Here is an 18,758-nt window from a genome sequence, read left to right on the forward strand (position 1 = left end):
CAGGCATGCCGGGCAAGCAAGCTGTAGCCCTGAGCCCCAGCCCTTCCTAACCAGCTAAGCCAGCTTTCTTGTGTGTGAAATGGAGGTGCACAGAATGTCATCAGAATGTTAGCTCTAAGTAGGAGATGAAGGTCGACCCTGTGGTGGGAAGATTGGTTTTTAAGCAGCTCTCCTAACCACAGAGGTCTGCCCAGGCTCATGGACCAGGAATGGAGAGGGCCTGGGAGCTGGGACTCCCTGAGTTCAGTTCCCAGGGCCCCACAGAGTGGAAGGAGCGAAGTACAGCAAGGTGTCCCTGGCCCCCGCACATGCATTTCGCATGCACACGCCCTGCCCCGTGAAAAGTAAGAAAATAAGTGACAGAGGCAGGAAGTAGCAAACAAAGGCAGGGTTTTTATTTATTTTTGTCTTCCAGTGAATTCAGATGTGAGCCTCCTGACGTCAGGCCACACAGGACTCCTGAATAGAAATGCCTGGGGCGACTGTCAGAGTTGGGTGGGTGTGAGCAGGGAGCCTTGGGTGGTTACTGAAGGTGGGAAGGATGAGAAAAGAGGCAAACAGCCAGCACGTGAGGAGTTGTGTGTGGCACCCAGGGTCTGGGGCTTGGGGATTTCCAGGTCATGGTAGCCACAGAGTGGAGTGGGCGTGGGCAGGGCTGTAGACCATGGGCCACTGTGGGTTTTGTTTGTTTTACGTCACATCCCTGCCGCCAGCAGATGCAGAAATAACCGTTTGTTGTTTGGCCGTAGTAAGTTTCAGATGTGCAATTTATCAAGGGTAGGTTGGGGAGTCTAAGTTTTCACAGTCTCTAGTTTTAAGCTCAGATCCATCAGATGGGGAGCTGGGAGAACCGTGGCGGGGACCTCTGCTGTGTGTGACTATCCCATGGCGGGGCCACTCCCATCCTGCTGTTCGGGCAGCCAAGGGCAGCACAGGTGGCCGTGTGAGGCTGCGTCTGGAAAGCTTAGGAGTTGTCTGCTGCGCCGTGCCTTCCTTCCACTGATCTGGGCGACTTGACTGCTAAACCAGGGAATTTTCTACTTGGGTTTAAGTGGAGAGTTTGGGGGTTTTGGTTGAGTTTGGTTTTGGTTTTTCAAGACAGGGTTTACTGTGTTGCCCTGGCTCTCCTGGACCTCCATTTGTAGACCAGGCTGGCCTTGAACTCACAGAGATCGCCTTGCCTCTGCCTCTGCCTCTCGAGTGCTGGGATTAAAGGCATGCACCACCACTATCTGATAGAGGCTTTTTGTTTTTTAACTAAAAAATGTTGTGTGTCGTGTATGTGTGTACACAGATATGGAGGCACAAGGGTAGTGTCGGGTGTCCTCTGTCATTGTCCACTTCATCATCTGTTTGCTTGTTTGTCTATTTAATTGAGACACCTTCACAGAAACTAAAGCTTGCTGATTGCCAAGTGTGCCCAGCTTGTCCACAGGCTCTGGGGATCTGAACTCAGGTCCTCACACTTGTGCGACAAGCACTTTAGGCACTGAGCCATGTACCCCAGTGCCCAAGTAGAAGTTTAAGAAAAATGCTGACGTGTGCATTTGTGTTTATGTGTGTGTGCGTGCTCGCATGCACACATACAGTATGCAAGCGCAGGTTTGTGTGCACATGTATCTGCATGCCAGGAAGTCCAGAGTTCCTCCTCTTTCTGCCTCCCCAGTGCTAGGACTACACGTGTGCTCTGGCTCTTTTATGGGAGTGCTGGGGATGGAACATGGCTCCTCATGCTAACAAGGCCAGCACTCTGCCAGCTGAGCCGTATCTCCTGCCCCAAAGTACCATGTCATGGTTAGCTTTTCAAGGAGAAACACACGCACACACCATGGCCTCCGCATCAGCTCCTCCAGGTTCCTGCCCTGCTTGAGCTCCTGTCCTGACTTCCTCTGATGATGAACAGCAATGTGGAAGTGTAACTGAATAAACCCTTTCCTCCCCAAGTTGCTTTGGTCATGGTGTTTCATCACAGCGATAGAAAACCTAACTAAGACACAGACCGTTAGGTTCCACCAATCCCAAAGCTCAGAACACCATCTTGGCTTCTGAAGCCTGCAGCAGGGGGATTACCGGTTTTGCTGTAACCTGCCTCCCTAGTGTGCCCACTAATGTATTTGGTAAATGTACTTATTTATACAAGTTGATGTAGCCACTTCCATGATGGACCATATGGTCAGAGCAGTATGAATCCATGTACCTAGGTCACGATCACTCATGTTTAGGTCAGAATAAAACCCCTTACGCCCCTTGGAGTGAAAGCTGTGGTTTCCAAAGACATCTGGCTCCTTCCCAGAGGCCAGTTCTAACCCACACACAAGGCCCTCACCACCCAGATCTGAGCTGGCAGCACACTCTTGCTTCACCAGCTTCTCTGTCATGACAACAGCACGGTTTATGGGCTGCTGACCCAGGGAAACCTTGGAGCTTCATTTGACCTTTCACCAAACACACGGCTGGTCTGAAAGTCAGCCAGGCCTCCGGAGTCCTTGCCCCGGGGGCTGCACGGCTTTGCATAGTCGGATTGCCTTGGCGCCTTGGCCGAGCGCTCCCAGGCCTCACCTTGGCATTGAGACTGCCCAGCCCACGGTTGACTTCCTGCCTGCCATCCAGGGTTTCAGGCACACGTGGAAGGGAGTGGCATGCACCATGAGCACAAGTCAACAACCTCTCCCTGCGTTTCCAGGCCACGCCAGTGTCCGGGGAACAGCCTTCCTGTTGGTTTCAGCTTCCAAGTCAGGCACCAGGTGCAGCCAGCCAGCCAGCCCCTAGCTCCTCCCTCGTGGGGTCCGCCCTCTCCTTAGGACTCTTTAGTGGGTTTGGCCATGCCCTATCAATGCTGCTTTTAAATTAGTGAAACTAACAGGAGTGCAAGAGTGCAAACACAGCTTGCGTGCTCATGAGGACTTGGCCGCTCAGCGGGGCACAGTATTGTGCCAGCGGTGTGCCAAGCTGAGGTTTATAGGTTTCTTTGTTTACGTAGCCAATATGCTACATGGAATGCTGAGCAGGAAATGTTCCCTGAGGCTTTTGCTTTAAAGATTTATTTTCATTTTTAAATTATGTGTGTGCATATGTATCTGTGATGGGGGCAAGGGGATTGGGGGTTGGGAGTATATGTAATTTTGCTCAATACAGGTCCTTTGCTAGAGCAGTCCATGATTGTAACTTCTGAGCCGCCTCTCCAGTGTCCCCACCCACTAGGTACATTCGAGGATCAGCCCTGTGAATGAGCTCTGTGTTCACGTAGGTGACAGAAGCCTGTAGGCCCCTGATGGAGGGAGTGAGAAGCCCTCTGGGAAGGCGGGGCTGCTCTTCAGCAGGCTGGAAGGGTCTTGAGCTCTGAGGGACTCTGAGTCTGATGGAAATGGCTGGTGCCCCTGGTCCCCAGTATCCTCAGTCTGGGCATGGCAGTGATGGCTGTATGACGGAGTCGGGGCTCCTTGGTGGTCTGAGCTGCGCTCTGCTCTGGCATCTAGCTGTGTAGAAGGTGAGGTCCCTTCTGTGGCATGGTGACATTTCTCCTTGGCATGGGAACCACAGTGTGTTCATTGTCCAACCACAAGGGGCAAGTTTGTCCTGCAGGAGGCAGGCCAGCATGGCAATGGCTCTGACACAGAACACAGCAGCAACCTGTCACCAAGGTTCTGAGGAGCAGCTAGTAAGGGGTGGTCAGCAGGTTTGGGAGCTGTGTGCCTCTGAGGCCAGCACTGGGCTGGGTAGATGCGGGCCAGTGCAGCCAATGTGGTATGCTGTCCCTGGGTAGGGACAGGTGTATGAGACCTGACTATCCTCACTCTAACTTCTGCTCCACAGGCTGGCGCCCATGCGGCTCTACACACTCTCCAAGCGCCACTTTGTCCTCATGTTTGTCGTCTTCTTCATCTGTTTTGGACTGACCGTCTTTGTTGGGATTGAGGGTAAGTCTGTGTTTCAATCATTTTTCCATTTACAGCACTTCGGTTTGGTGCAGCCAGCCCAGCTGTGCCCTCTTGTTCCCAGCCACGCCTCAGAGGGAAGGGACGTGTGCCTTCTCTCTGAGCCCACAGGGCGGAAGGTGGCCATACCCCGCACTTGTCTCTTCTGGAATGGCAGGTAAGCTGGGTCGTGTAGCCATGCTCTTCCCAGGGCCCTAGGTCAGTTTGGTGCCAGTTTCTGCTACCTGCCTTTTATTTGCCATTATTATTATTATTATTATTATTATTATTATTATTATTATTATTACTTTTCTTCTTCCTGCTCCATTCTTCTTCAAATAAGCCAGCCTGGCTTTGAACTTGCTTTGTAGCCCACCCACATATTTCTAGAGTCTTTTGTGCCCTGGGGAATCCAGAACCCACTGTCTAGGGAGGAGACAGGCCATGTAAAGCTCTGGGTGAACAGGACTAGGGTACAAGGAGGCTGAGCTGGTGATATCCCAAGTTCCAGGACAGTGTGAGAACGCTGGGCAGTAGAAGCTGTCGAGAAGAGCCACATCTTAGCAATTGTGGGTTTGCGGGTTTGTGCGTGTGCATCCAGATGTTGATGTCAGATATCTGTGTGTGCGTGCGTGCGTGCGTGCACGTGTCCAGGTGTTAATGTAAGATGTATTTGTCGACGTCAGACACCTATGTGTGTATGCGTGTGTGGGTATGTGTGTGTGTTTGTGTGTATATGCCTGTGTGTATGTGAGTGTGTTGAGGTTGGATGTCTTCCTCTGTTACTCAGCACCTTATATATTGAGTCAGGATCTCTCACTTGATCCCAGAGCTTACAGTTAAGCCAGTCCAGCCAGCTTGCTCTGAGGATGCTGTCTCTGCCTTCTGAGCCTTGGGGTTACAGACAGACCTCAGTGCCTGCTCAGCATTTACTTGGGTGCTGGGGATTTCAGATGCAGTCCCCAGTCCAGCGCCTCACACTCTTTGCCCACTGGCCTGTTTCCCCAGCCCCCAACTTTCTTTTTAATAGTCACAACACAGAACCACAGAGGCTGAGTGTTTTCCCAGGGTTCCAGAGGCCAGGGTCCCCGCTGTCCTGTCCCCACTGACGGCAGCACATACCAGCATTGCTGAGCGTATTCTCCATCTTTTTTTTCTTCTCTTTAAGTAAGATCGTTTGTTCACTGAAGGTAGTCTGTGGTAGCTGTTCCAAGCGAGGGGTGCACGCAACCCCGAATGTGCATGTCATTAAGGCTTAGCTCTATCCCAGAGGTGTTTGTGCCTCAGAAGCTACTTCCTTAACCTCAACTGAAATTTAGCCTCTGAGGGGACAGAGGAGGCCTGAGGTGGGGGCATTGGAATGGTCCTTGCCTTGTGGTAATGAAAATGTCACACTTGTGACCATAGCAGCTATAGCCAGCTGCTTCTTCCTGTTAGGTCACCAAGCGGTTAAAGTTATATTAATCACCAGTTAACAAGGCTACCCAGTATCTCACTTGCATTTCAAACTGTCCTTTCATATTGGTAGGGGAGGCATTAGTGTTGTGTGGGGTCTCAGCAGGACCTTAGCCAGCCTTTGTTTCCTTAGCCACCTGTTTCAAACACCCCACTGTATCCAGCCTGTACTCTGAAATAAAAATGGAAATTGATGCCCCAGGCCAAGATGGGGATGACGTCAGGCTCTCCTTACTGTGTCTCATCGCACAGACTCCTGTGAGTCTAGGAAAGAGACAAAAACAGTAGGGAATACATATGAATGTGTATGCGGGCACCCGCTGTGGTATAATTACATCTCTTACTGTATTCAATGATAATATATATTCATAATTATAATAAATTCAAACAACTCTATATTAAAGTATAAGTGAGTTACAATATAAGTAACTGTTGATATTGTTAGATCTAAATATGTAATATAATTATGAGATAGAGTATATGCTAGATAATACACCATATGCTTCTTACATCTCTGTAAAGTAAAGGAACTGGCTCACATATTCAGGAGGTCTATAGTCGCAAAAGGGAGCCAGGAGAGCCGAGATTGATCATTTGAGCCCCGGTCCAGGTCTGAGCCTCATAGCAGGGAACTGAGTTTCCTGCTGAGGACAGGGAGGCCAGATTCTCCTTCGCATGTCTGTTGAGGCCTTCATCAGGTCAAAGGGGCCTGGGTAGGGCAGTCTGCTTTTTTCAGTCTACTGACTGAACCATGAGAGTCTTATCCAGAAGTTCCCCACAGACACGTGAGAGCGATGTTTAGCCAACACCGTGTCATGCCACCCCGTGCCCGACTGAGATTAGCACATGAATTCAGTACCCTCAATCACTTTATGTGGCAATGCTACTATCGGAGAGTTTGGGGTCATTTAGGAACCTTTGTGTCACTACTTTATTCTGAAGATGTGGAAACGGAGGCCCAGAGCACCTAGTTAGCTTAGAGCCAAGGTTCTTCTGATACCATTCTTTTTTTTTTTTAATTCTGTATTAATTACACTTTATTCACTTTGTATTCCCCCTGTGGTTCCCTCCCTTCTCCCATCTCAATCCCTCCCTTCCTCCACCCTCTGCATGCATGCCCCTCTCCAAGTCTACTGATAGGGGAGGTCTTCTTTTCCTTCCTTCTGATCCTAGTCAATTAGGTCTCATCAGGAGTGGCTGCGTTGTCTTCTTCTGTGGCCTGGTAATGCTGCTTCCCCCTCAGGGGGAGGTAATTAAAGAACAGGCCAATCAGTTCATGTCAGAGACAGTCCCTGTTTCTTTTACAATGGAACACACTTGGATACTGAACTGTCATAGGCTACATCTGTGCAGGGGTCTTAGGTTATCTCCATGCATGGTCCTTGGTTGGAGTATCAATCTCAGGAAAGACCCCTGTGCTTAGATTTTTTTGGTTCTGTTGCTCTCCTTGTGGAGTTCCTGTCCTCTCCAGATCTTACTGTTTCCCACTTCTTTCCTAAGATCCCCTGCACTCTGCCCAAAGGTTGCCCATAAGTCTCAGCATCTGCTTTGATCTGATACCATTCTTAAGTCTTTGCGAGAAGCCAGAGTCAGAGGGCACTTCTCTTGGGAGTCTGCTTGGGAAACAGCGTGCTGTGCAGTGGCCTCTTCCTGTGTGGTGACATCCTCACAGGATGTGCAGGTACCTGTGAGACACGAAGTTTGCTGCTCAAGGGACATACATCACGCCAGTGTAGTCCGAGTTGGATTGTTGGCAGCAAGCTGGGGCAGCCATGGAGGCAGCCCAGAGAATCGGCCTCACAAGCTAAGAGTGTTATTTTTAAATATTTATTTTAAATAGAGTCTTACTGTATTAGTATTAGCTGGCTAGCCTAAAACTCCCTATGTAGACCAGGCTGGCCAGAATTCAGAGATCCACTTGCCTCTGCTTCCCGCCATCATACCTGGCAAGAATAATATGTTTTAGACAAATCTGGCTGTAAATTAATTTTAAAATTAATCACTTAAGACCGAAGCCCTGAAGTCTCACTGAAAGAACGGTGAGAGTCAGAGGCTAGAAGGATTCTGGGAAGGTGGCAGAGTAGAAAGAATGTGCCTCCACATCTACACCGTCAGTCACAGCAGCAGAATCCGACTGATGAGTTTGGGATCCTGAGGTCTGGGGGACATTTTTAACTTCCTGGGGGTGGGCAGCAGGATATTAAATTGTGGCTGGTTTTAGCCGGCACAGCCCCTGACCACAGTGGCAGGCCCTCATACCCATGCTGGTTCTAAAGCAGACCGCCTTGGCTCATGTTCTGAATCGGTGTGCACATGGCTTGTAGGAGCCAAGGTGCACAAAGGGACAAATCTCCCCTGACTGGGGACCTGTGCTTCTGATCACAGAGACATACAAGGCCAGGTGGCCATTGTTGATGGGTGTGCTCGGGACTGCCAGTATTGTAACCCTACCTCATCTGGCAGAGACTACCAGGGAGCTTAAAGAGCTAGGCCTTCTCCTCAGCTGCTCTTCAGCATAGCAGTCTACAGTAGCAGCAGCCAGCCAGGCACGAATAAAACGTCTGAGGAGTGCGGAGACCCTGACTTCCAGGGGGCCACGGGATTATATTTAAAGACAAAGCCAACTGAAAAATACTAAAGTATGGCTCATCAAAAGAAAGAAAAATACATCAAACTCAGTCCCTGGAACCATGTAAGAGATCTGCTAGACAAAGGCTTCAGTAGCCGTATTAAAGAATAAGAGGAAGGTGTGGAAAGAGCCAGAGGGCAAAGCATGACCATAGTGGGGATGCTGGGAAAGTGAGAGAAACCAGAAGGAAAATCTGGAGCTAAAAAGTACTATAGTTAAATTGAAAAATTCACTGGAAGGATAAAAGCAGATTGGAACAGGTAAAGGGAACAAACAGCTACAAACCTGAAGATAGAATGATGGGTGTGTTTGAGTCTGAGGAGCAGAATGGAAAATGATCAGAGATAATGAATAGAGCCTGTGAGGCCCTTGGGCCACCATCGAGTAAAGGAAACACACATTGTGAGAGACTTGGGAGAAGAGAAGAGGCAGGGAGAAGAGCTCCCAAACTTGATGAAACGTGTGTATATATACATCCAGAAAGTTTAATGCGCTCAAATGCTCTAAGCTCAGTCTCATGCCAAGACAGTATGGCTGAACTGTAGGAAGCCTAGACCAGACAGACCCTCACTGCAGGCAGGAGATCTTCAGAGAGGTTACCAGCATTGTCTCCTCCAAATTGTACAGGGCAGAAGACGGACTGATGTAGTTAAAATGCTGAAAGAGTTTTCAATCAGGAATCCTGCCTGCAAGGAAATGTCCTTCAGAAGTGGGGCTGGGTTGGAGGGAGGGGGTTGAGTGTGGTGGCACATGCCCACATTTCTAGAGCTTGGATGTCTGAGACAGGAGGATTGATTTGTGTGTATGAGATTAAGGCTACATGGTGAGACCCAGTCTCTAGATGAGAAAGTAGGGGTGAAAAGTAAGATGTTCCCAGGTAAACTGAGGCCGAGGGAGTAGTTGCTACTCAGCGTTGCTGCAGGTTACTGAAACGTGTGGTCCAGCAAAGGTGACTGCTATAATAAATTTCAAAAGCTACTGTTGTTCTGACATCAGTGTCAAAGACCACTCTCTGTTTCCCTGTTACTCAGAGGCTAACACGTTTAAGGTGCATACTGAAAAAGCTGCTGTTGTCATGTTTGCAACTCTACATTGTTTCCTACATAAGAGACTGAATCAGCGTTACTTTATAGTTTTGGGATATAAAACAATAAGTAAGTACTGCGGCTGCAGCTCAGTGGAAGAGTACTTGACTCCCTAGCATGTTCACGGCCATGGGTTTGATCCTCAGGCTCCCCATACTGTGCAAATGTGTGTGCATGCACATGTATGTGCGCTCGATCGTATCACAGTTATGACATTGGTTGAAATATGGGCCAGAGTTTTAAAGCGTTGCCATAGTAAGCTGTTGTAACCGCAGTCAGAATGACTTTGGGTGCTAAAAGCCGTGAGGAGACAGATGCACAGAGAACAGAGGTGTAGAGGAAACAGATATGAATGAGCCCTCCTAGTCAGCAATTAAATGTAAGTTGATGAAACTCTCTGACTAAAAGGCAGAGGTAGCTAGAAAAGACTAAAACATCGCTTGAGGGGCTGGGGAGATGGCTCAGAGGTTGAGAGCACTGGCTACGGAACCATGAGGACCTGTGTTCAGATCTCGCCACATACCTGCACCCTAGTGCTTTGGTGCTCAGCTTCCCTTCCTTTGAGGAGCACTCTCAGCTTTTATTGCTTACTCTGGCATGGAGAGGCCTAGTGAATCTAGTCAGTTTCAGGGACTTCCTGAAGCTATTTTGAGTTTACCTTTCTATTTAAAGCAGGGGTTCTCATCCTTCCTACAGCCATGACTTTAATACAGTTCCCCATGTTGTGGTGACACCGAAGCATGAAGTTATTTTCGTTGCTACTTCATAACTATAATTTTGCTGCTGTTATGAATCATAATGTAAATATCTAATATTCAACCCCTGTGAAAGGGTATGTTGCAACACCCAGGTTGAGAACCACTGGTTGAAGGAGCTCCCCTACAGGAAACTGTTACACAACAGTGTCTCAGCAGCTAAAGCCAGTGGCCCACTCACTGCCTAGCCTCACAACTCTGAAGGAGGGCACCAGCTCCCTTGAGTTGTCCTCGATAATCCCATGCACACGGTGGCACACATACACACAAATAGGTATGAAGGAAAAATTAGACAATCGAGACACCTTACAGCATGAGTCATGATGACATTATACAACAGTCACAAACAGATTCCACTCACCTGAGGTGCACAGGGATGGCTGCCAGGGCAGAGGGAGGTGGAGTGGGGAGTCTAGCGGGGCAGACTGAGTTTTACTAGAAGAGCTGCAGAGATGGATGGCCATGTCTACAGTACAGATTACTGAATCCTTCTTAGTTGTACTCTTAAATGTGCTTAAAATAGTAGGTGCTGTGTGTATTTTAATCGCAGTAAAATTGGGAAAGAAAGAACAATGAAACATCTATTTCCAAAAAGCCGTATGTTATGCTTCTGCTGGGAAATCTGTTGCTTTTAAAGCTCCTGCTTAATATTTCTAGACTGGTTAACTGGATGAATGCATTAGCTAGTGTTTGCTTCGTAGTAACACTTTGTTGGGGCCATGTACAACAGAAAGAGCCCTATGAAGAGCATCAGGGAGGAAACATACCAAGATCCCACCATTGCATGTTGGTTCTCTGCCTTAATGTACATGTAAGTTGTGTCATATAGCAGAGTATCTATTCTGTGTTTGGGTGTTTTACCTACTTACAAAATATCTTTTACAACAAGGATATTTGCTCAACCATGTTTGTAGCAGCTTTATTTGTAATAGCCAGAAGCTGGAAACTCAGTTGAGGAATGGATACAGAAATTGTGGTACATTTACACAATGGAATACTACTGTGCAATTAAAAACAAGGAAATCATGAAATTTGCAGGCAAATGGCGAGAACTGGAAAAGTTCATCCTGAGTGAGGTATCCCAGAAGCAGAAAGATGCACACGGTATATACTCACTAATAAGTAGATGTTTGACATATAGGATAATCATACTAAAATCTGTACACCTAAAGAAACTAACCAAGAAGGAGACCCCTAGGTAAGATGCTCAATCTTCATTCAGAAAAGCAAAGGGGATAGGCACCGGAAGAGGGAGAAAACAGGGAACAGGACAGGAGCCTACCACAGAGGGCCTCTGAAAGACTCTACCCTGCAGGATATCAAAGCAGATGCTGAGACTCATAGCCAAACTTTTGGCAGAGTGCAGGGAATCTTAGGAAAGAAGGGGGAGATAGAAAGACCTGAAGAGGACAGGAGATCAACAGAACCAAAAAAATCTGGGCACAGGGGTCTTTTCTGAGACTGATACTCCAACCAAGGACCATGCATAGAGATAACCTAGAACCCCTGCGCAGATGTAGCCAATGGCAGCTCAGTCTCCAAGTGGGTTCCCTAGTAAGGGGAACAGGGGCTGTCTCTGACATGAACTCAGTGGCTAGCTCTTTGATCACCTCCCCCTGAGGGGGAAACAGCCTTACCAGGCCACAGAGGAAGACAATGCAGTCTCATCTCTTGATGAGACCTGATAGGCTGGGGTCAGATGGAAGGGGAGGAGAACCTCTCCTATCAGTGGACTTGGAGGGGCTTGGGAGGAGAAGAGAGGAAGGATAGGATTGGGAGGGAATGAGGGAGGGGGCTACGTCTGGGATACAAAGTGAATAAACTGTAATTAATATAAATAAATAAATAGATAGATAAATAAATAAATAAATGACCCAAATAAAAAAATAAAATAAAATCAGGTACAAGAGATTAACTCTGTCTAATGTGTAAGTCTTTCTTGCATTTAAAATAAAAGTCAGTAAGTTAATTACGTTAACCCTCTCTCCCCTTTTCTTCTGGGTTGCTCTAGGACCTAAAGTGATCCAGACTTCCACGGCTAACTACTCACTAAATAGTAGCAGAAAGGTAAGAGGGGCTACAGGAGGTGGGCAGTGTCAGTGTCTCTGAGAAGGGTCTGTGCTGGGAGGCTCTTGAGGACAGACCGCCCCTGTCCTGCTCTGGCTTCTCAGGCAGCACACAGTTCTTATTTCACGGTTGGGTTCTTGTTGGGTCCTCGGTGTCTTAGGAAGATGGTGATGGCAGAACTATAGCTCACTTCCTAGTGGTGTTAACTTGTCCTGAGTGCCGCGCTCACTGTTTTAACAGTGATGACGTAGGCATCTGACCCTTTCTTTAAAAAGCTTAATTTGGGTATCTATATGTGTGTGTGTGTGTGTGTGCGTGTGTAAAGGGCTGGGTTCCCAGCTCTGTCAGGGTTTGTGATCTGAGCTGTGTGCACAACATTTGTTTTATACTTTAAGATGAGGTATTCAGGGATTCTGTGAGCAGGTCATATGATTACGTTTTTTCTTCTGCTTCAGCTAAAGCAAATTCAAATACGTTCAAACCCACTGTCTACATATAACCAGCAGCTATGGCTGACGTGTGTTGTGGAGCTGGAGCCCTCGGAAGGTAGGCAGCCTGGGATTCAAGGTGGCTTGTTGTATTTAGTATACATTCTCATTCTGAGGAGGTGGAAAAGACTACACTGTCTGGGCATGTGTGGCAGATAAGTGTGGAAGGATCGCCTTGACTTCCATTAGGAAGGATTGGCAGCTCCTCCACCGTGTCACAGTGGGAGTCAGGGGCGTCTCTGTGGGGCGTGGACAGCTGAGCGCAGTGTGGACCTGAGAGAATTCTGTCCTGACACCTGGAGACACACTTCTCGGCTCCCCAGGGATATTTGCTAATGTGTGGGTACAATTTGACATGGGGATAGAAAGTGTTACCAGGTAGAGGCCAGAGCTGCCCTGAACATGCACAGCCTAGTCAGTCAGCAGTGGGGGGGAGGTCGTCTGTACAGTGGGGGGGTGTTGCTGGGAAGCCCAGCCCTGGGGAACCATTGTTGACAGAGACTAGCCTCTGTATCTTCCATGACACAAGCTGTATTTATCAGAATGGGGGTGGTTTCTGATCAGCTGCAGTACTCTAACAAAGAATACACTCCCTTGACCATAGTGAAAGAAGTGAGAAAAAGCAGAAGTAAATTGTACGTCAGGATTTGTGAATGGTCTAGAAAAAAAGACGGACACAAAAATGTTAATTATGGTTATTAGAATGGGACTGTAATTGCTCAGCGATGACGCCTTTATGTATTGTTGTTTGTGTATTTTAAGTACATTCGGGCAGGGTGCACACCTGTGTGTTGGCACAGAAGCCTGTGTCTTCTGCCACTCTCTGCCCATTCTTTTGAGTCGTGATCTCTCCTTGAACCTGGGGCTCACATTCCCTGGAAGCCACGTTGGCATAATGTTATCGTGCACTGTGTAAAGTTTACCCTCGTTCATTCAAATGCTGATTTCTCTACCCCACTATCTGGTTTCAATCTGGGCATGGCATTGCAGTGCTTATTCTAAGTATTTCATGTCTCAAGTTTGTGTAAACATGCCACCATTTGTTCTCTGCTTTGCCAATAAAAGCTGGCCACCCAGTTGCTTGGCATTAGGGAGAATAGGGTGGAACATCCATTCCCAGAGCGGGGAGGAGAAGAAGAGGGGAAGTGGGAATTTGGCCACAAGGAGAGATAGAAAAGGCATGGTGGAGAAAAGAGCCAGAGCAGAGAAGGCTGAAAATACAGGTATTGCGGGGATTTTGTCTAGGAAGAAGATAGATAGTCAGGGAGCATCATAACGCATTTATAATGCCCAATTACTGTGCTCTAAAGCTATTAATAAACCGTAGTCTCTTTGTGTCATCATTGGGGAACTACCTGGTTAAAGATAAACTGCTGCCATATTAACTCCTTGGATCATTGCCTATTAATTATTCTTTTTACATTTGGTGCCCCATGTGGGGCATCATACGTCAAATGTGTGCTTTTCCTCACAGCCCCAAGCTCCCAGTGTAACGACCTAGACTCAAACTCAAAATGTATTTACCAATACCTAGGCCATGAAGCTGGGCTTATTTCCTGACTAACTTATATCTTAATAACCTATTTATTTTAATCTAAGTCCTGCCACATAGCTGGTGACCTCTGCTCAGGAACCATGTGTCTGTCCTCTTTCATATCTTCCTAGGGCACATCTTCCATGTCTTGCTCTATCCCAGAATCCTTTCTGCCTACTGGAACTTCTCCCTCCTATTTCCTGCCTCAGCTATAAGCCATTAGCTTTTTATTGACTGGTGATGTTTCCATATAGGCACAAGAGATTCATTCCTTCTACAAAGCCAGAAAGCCTCAGGCACCCGCCTGTCTCCTCTCTCTACTCTCCACGGTGCTGGGGTTATAGGCATTTGTGGGACACTTATTAGGGGTGCTAGGACCTGAACTCTAGTCCTGAGCAGCAAGCTCTCTTAAATGCTGTGCTATCTCTTCAAACTGTTTGTTCATTCTCTCTTTCTAAAAATCTGTTACATTTATTTAAGAGAAAGAGAGAGAGAGAGTGTGTGTGTGTGTGTGTGTGTGTGTGTGTGTGTGTGTGTGTGTGTGTGAAAGGACAATTGTAGGGAGTTGGTCCTCTCCTTCCATGTGGGTCCTTGGGATGGAACCGAGTTGTTAGCCAGGCTTAGTAGCAGGCTTCTTTACACACTGAGCCGTCTCGACAGCCCTGTTCTCTTATAATTAGATAACTTTTAGTCAGAAATGGTAAGGATCTGTTTATATCTTGGTGTAAATTAGAGAATTTATGTGGAGAATTAAAGGGGTATTTTCACAGCCATGCATCCTTACATGAAGTGAAACAGATGAATCAGACATGCAGGTTTAACAGAACACAGGCCCCTCAGCAATGATGGGAGGTAGCAAAGGCTTTTCTTTGCTACACAGAAGAGCTTCAAACACAGAAGAGGGGTGATATGGCCTTCGGAAGCTTGTGGGCTATCTGTAGGACCCTGTCTGCAGGTGACTTCGCTGCTGGGAGGTGCCTGCTGTGGCCTCAGAAAACAAATGTCTTTCTCTTGTAGAAATATCTATCCAGACCAGCTTTTCCATGACTGTGAAAGTCGATGGTGTGGCGCAAGATGGAACCACGATGTACATTCATAACAAGGTTCACAATCGGACAAGGACCCTCACGTGTGCGGGGGTGAGTGTGTCTCCACAGTTAGTCATCAGCTACAAATGCCATCGCAGACCTGCTCATCCAACAAAGGGGCCAAGCTCGTGCAGGCTTCAAAATGGGTTTAAAGGTGTTAATTAGATGAGCACGCAAACAATGGATTTCCTCCTGCGGTCTGCCTACACATATGCCATCCTACTGCGTTCTCTGTTCCCTTTCCCGTGGCTCCCCTTTGCTCCTCTGGTTTCCTTCTCCCCTCAGTGTCCCCCTATTAGACCCTTTCCTGCTTTCCTTCTGTTGATCTGACTCCTCAGTTTCCCGTCCCTTAAGATTCCTTCCCTGTCATGACCCCACACAGCACATACATACACATGTAAACTCACATACATAAATTTAAATCTGGTATCTGCATAGAAAACATGTAGTAATGTTTTTTTGTACTTTGACTTATTTTACCTAGTGGAATGCTTTCCAGTTGAATCCATTTTCCCCAAACCTCGTGATTTCATTTTTCTTTAAGGTTACATAAAGTACTTACATACAAAATTATATTTTGTATATTTTGTATTTTTTTTACCTAGCCATCTGTTGATTGGCATCTAGGTTGGTTGCATTTCTCGGCTTCTGTTAGCAGCATAGCAATAAAATGGGTGTGCAAGTATATCTGTGGTATCCGACTCAGGTCCTGCTGGCGTATCCCAGGAGTGACACAGGTCATACGGCAGTCCTAGTTTCAGCTTTTTGAAGACCCTCCACATTGCTGTCAATGGCGTTAGTCCACGCCCCTGCCTGAAGTGAACATGGCTCCCCTTTCCACGTTCCTCACCAGCATTTGTTAGAGTTTGTTTTCTTGATAATAGCCCACTATGTCTTGGGTAAGAAGGACCCTCAAAGCGCTTTTAATTTGCCTTTTCTCGATGGCGAAGGATGTTGGGCATTTTTTGAAGCACTGGTAATCTGTGTTTCTTCCTCTGAGAGCTGCGTGTTCAGTTCTTTAGTCCATTTAATGATTGGATCATTTGGATCTTGGTGCTAGTTTTTGTGGTTCTTTATATATCTGAAATAGTAATCCCCTTCGATATGCTGGCAAAAACCCCAAACCCCACCCTGCCCCCCACCATTCTAGAGTCTGTCTCTTTCCTCTGGTGATTGTTTCTGTGTTTGCTACACAGAGACATTTTGATTTTATGCAACCACACACACAAACATGTACACACACATGCATGCTCATGGACACGCAGTCTGCTCCACACCCTGCGCCCATGTGATAGCTGCTGATTGCTGGCGTTAGGAGATGTGGAGGGCCAGTCTCGGGGGAACCTCTGCCCTGATCTCGGGTTGGTACTGATCTCGGTGGCCTCTGTGGTTTGTTCTGGGTATTGAATGCCCTGATCCGTGTGTGGACTGGCAGTCAGTGCCCAGGCCTCCTGCAGTCACCCACCAGTGTTTTAGGCATCTGTTCTGGAAGGTAGTGTGTGGCGTGGGAGCCAGCAAAGAGTGAACTGTCACGCTTTTATTCATTGATACTGTATTCGCTTCAGAAGCCAGTAACTCAGACCACATCCCTGCAACATCCAGGAGCCACACCAGGACTCAACAGGTTCCTGGCAGCAGGAGACGTGGCGAGGGTCAGAGCAGGGAGGGCGTAGATTAGAGGGCTGGCTCGGAAGGGAGGCTGGAGTGGCTGCGAGGTCCTGCTGAGGACCTTCTCTATGTCACTCATTAAGTCCTCACGGGAGGGCCACGGGGTAGGAGCTACAATCAAATTCCAGTTTGCAGAAGAAAAAACAGAGGCCTCAAGAGGTCACAGCCATCGTCCAGGCTGACACAGATACTCGGCAGAAGGAGAAGGATCTAAGCTGTTTTTTATCCAGAAGCTCTCTGGTGCGCTTTTATCCGGAAGCCTGCGCGTGGCTCTAACCACATGCGTCCTGCCCAGTTGCTAGTAGTAAGAGCACTGCCGAGTTCTCCTAGCAAGCAGAAATCTGAGCAGAGAAGGGCTCTTGTGAAGTGACTGGGCCTCTTCTCTCGGCTCCTCCCTCTTGACTCAAAGGGTGCCGAATCCTGTCCTGAGCTATGGAAGAGTGAGCGGTAGGTGAGGTGGCCCTCTCGCTCAGCAACCACAGCTGCCTATCACAGCCAGGAGGGCATCTAGAGAAGCAGCTGACCCCTCACCCTGTGTGCCTTCTCCCACCCAAGCAAGCGGCCAGAGCCATTTCTGGAACATATTCTCATGGGGGAGGGAGGCTTAAGCCCCTCCTGCCTGTTCTGGGAAAGTCACCAGGATCAAGGTCCCCGTGGGTCGCTCACCATCCTGTATGCAGGAGGCACGCAGTCAATGCCTCTGGGCAATGAGGAGGAGGTGTGTGAAAGTCGCAGAGGCCTCTGGGCAGCCCCAGGCAGGAATGAGCGAGATTTCCCTTGGCCGCCACAGCGGGATACACAGCTGCACGCTGAGTGCTGGTTCCACAGCGGCTGTCACTGGTCACCCCGGCTTGCCATTCGGAGACACTTTCGTGGAGAGTGGCCGTGTGGGGGCTGAGTTCTGTCACTGCTCCTGGGATGTGCTCGCCCTGCCATCTTCAGAGCGGTCCTTCTGGCGTGGGTAGCCTGCCTCAGTTCACACCGGCCACTATTGGGGAACACCTCCCCTCTATTCTTCATCCAGCCTGCTCTCCCCTTACTGCTGCAATGAAATGGTCCTGACTCAAGACAACGAGGAATTTTAATGTTGCACGGATATTTGTCACCTCTTATATTTTTTGAAATCTTTTTATTTTGTGTGTGTATGTGCATGTTTTCATGTTTGAGCACATGCATGTAGAGGTCAGAGGTTGGTGCTGGGTGTCTTCCTCAGTTACTCTTACATACTAAGTTAGGTCCACTCACTTGACCCCAGAGCTCACCACAGGCAGCCTTGCTTTAGGGTTCCTGTCTCCTTCTCCAGAGTGCTGGGATTGCAGGAGGTAGAGATCCAAACCCTGACCCTGGTGCTCTCTAGGCAAGCACTTTCTCCACCAAGCCACCTCCCTAGCCTTCGTAGCTGATTTGATATAGACAAACAAACAACACTGGTGCTTTGAGGTGGTGAAGAAGCATCCATCGTTTTGCCAGGTGCTTTGTAATCAAACAGAGCATGGCTCGAACCTAGGACCTAAAATCCTCAGGTGGCTTCACTGGGGTGTCTGTGACAGTACAAATGCCTGGAGCTGTAACTCCTAATGAAAACACCCCTGGCTGGAGAGATGGCTCATGTGTAGGTCCTTCATTGGCTTCTCTCCCAGAGACCCAAGTTTACTTCCCCACACCCACATCAGGCAGCCCACAACCTCCGTAACTCAAGCTCCAAGAGATCTCATGCCTTCTGGCATATTTGGGCATGCCTGCACACACAAATAAAAAGAAACTAAAAATAAAATCTTAAAAAAAAAAAAAGGTGAAACACCCCATGAAAATTACAAAGGATTCTTCTAATTGTGGAAACATGGCTGTCTCACAGAAGGTGTACCAGAGTGCTGTACCTGTGAATGTACCTGTTCCTGGTTCCAACTGAGTCCTTAGCTACACCTGTGACTGACAGTCATAGCAGAAAGGGGAACTTGGCTCTCCTGGGGATGAGAACCACAGACACTGAGAGGCAGGCAGGCAGCACGGAGGAGGAGGGAAGCTGCTCAGGTAGGAAAGGCAGCTCCCGTGGAGTCACTTGACAAGGAGATGGG

The 18,758-nt window shown here is 48.1% G+C and overlaps 1 protein-coding gene across 2 annotated transcripts in view; it reads left to right on the forward strand.

Annotated features, from left to right (window-relative positions):
- Positions 1–18,758, forward strand: part of Tmem181 (transmembrane protein 181) — a 46,992-nt gene that overhangs the window by 13,822 nt on the left and 14,412 nt on the right. For both annotated transcript variants that reach the window (XM_055615919.1, XM_055615920.1), the window contains exons 2-5: positions 3,814–3,917; positions 11,850–11,905; positions 12,361–12,451; positions 14,945–15,066. In XM_055615919.1, the coding sequence (XP_055471894.1) occupies positions 3,814–3,917; positions 11,850–11,905; positions 12,361–12,451; positions 14,945–15,066 (373 nt within the window). The remainder of the gene's footprint in view (positions 1–3,813; positions 3,918–11,849; positions 11,906–12,360; positions 12,452–14,944; positions 15,067–18,758) is intronic.

The sequence above is a fragment of the Psammomys obesus genome, unplaced genomic scaffold (genome assembly GCF_907164565.1).
Source record: "Psammomys obesus unplaced genomic scaffold, mPsaObe1.curated_primary_1811, whole genome shotgun sequence".
Taxonomy (NCBI): domain Eukaryota; kingdom Metazoa; phylum Chordata; class Mammalia; order Rodentia; family Muridae; genus Psammomys; species Psammomys obesus.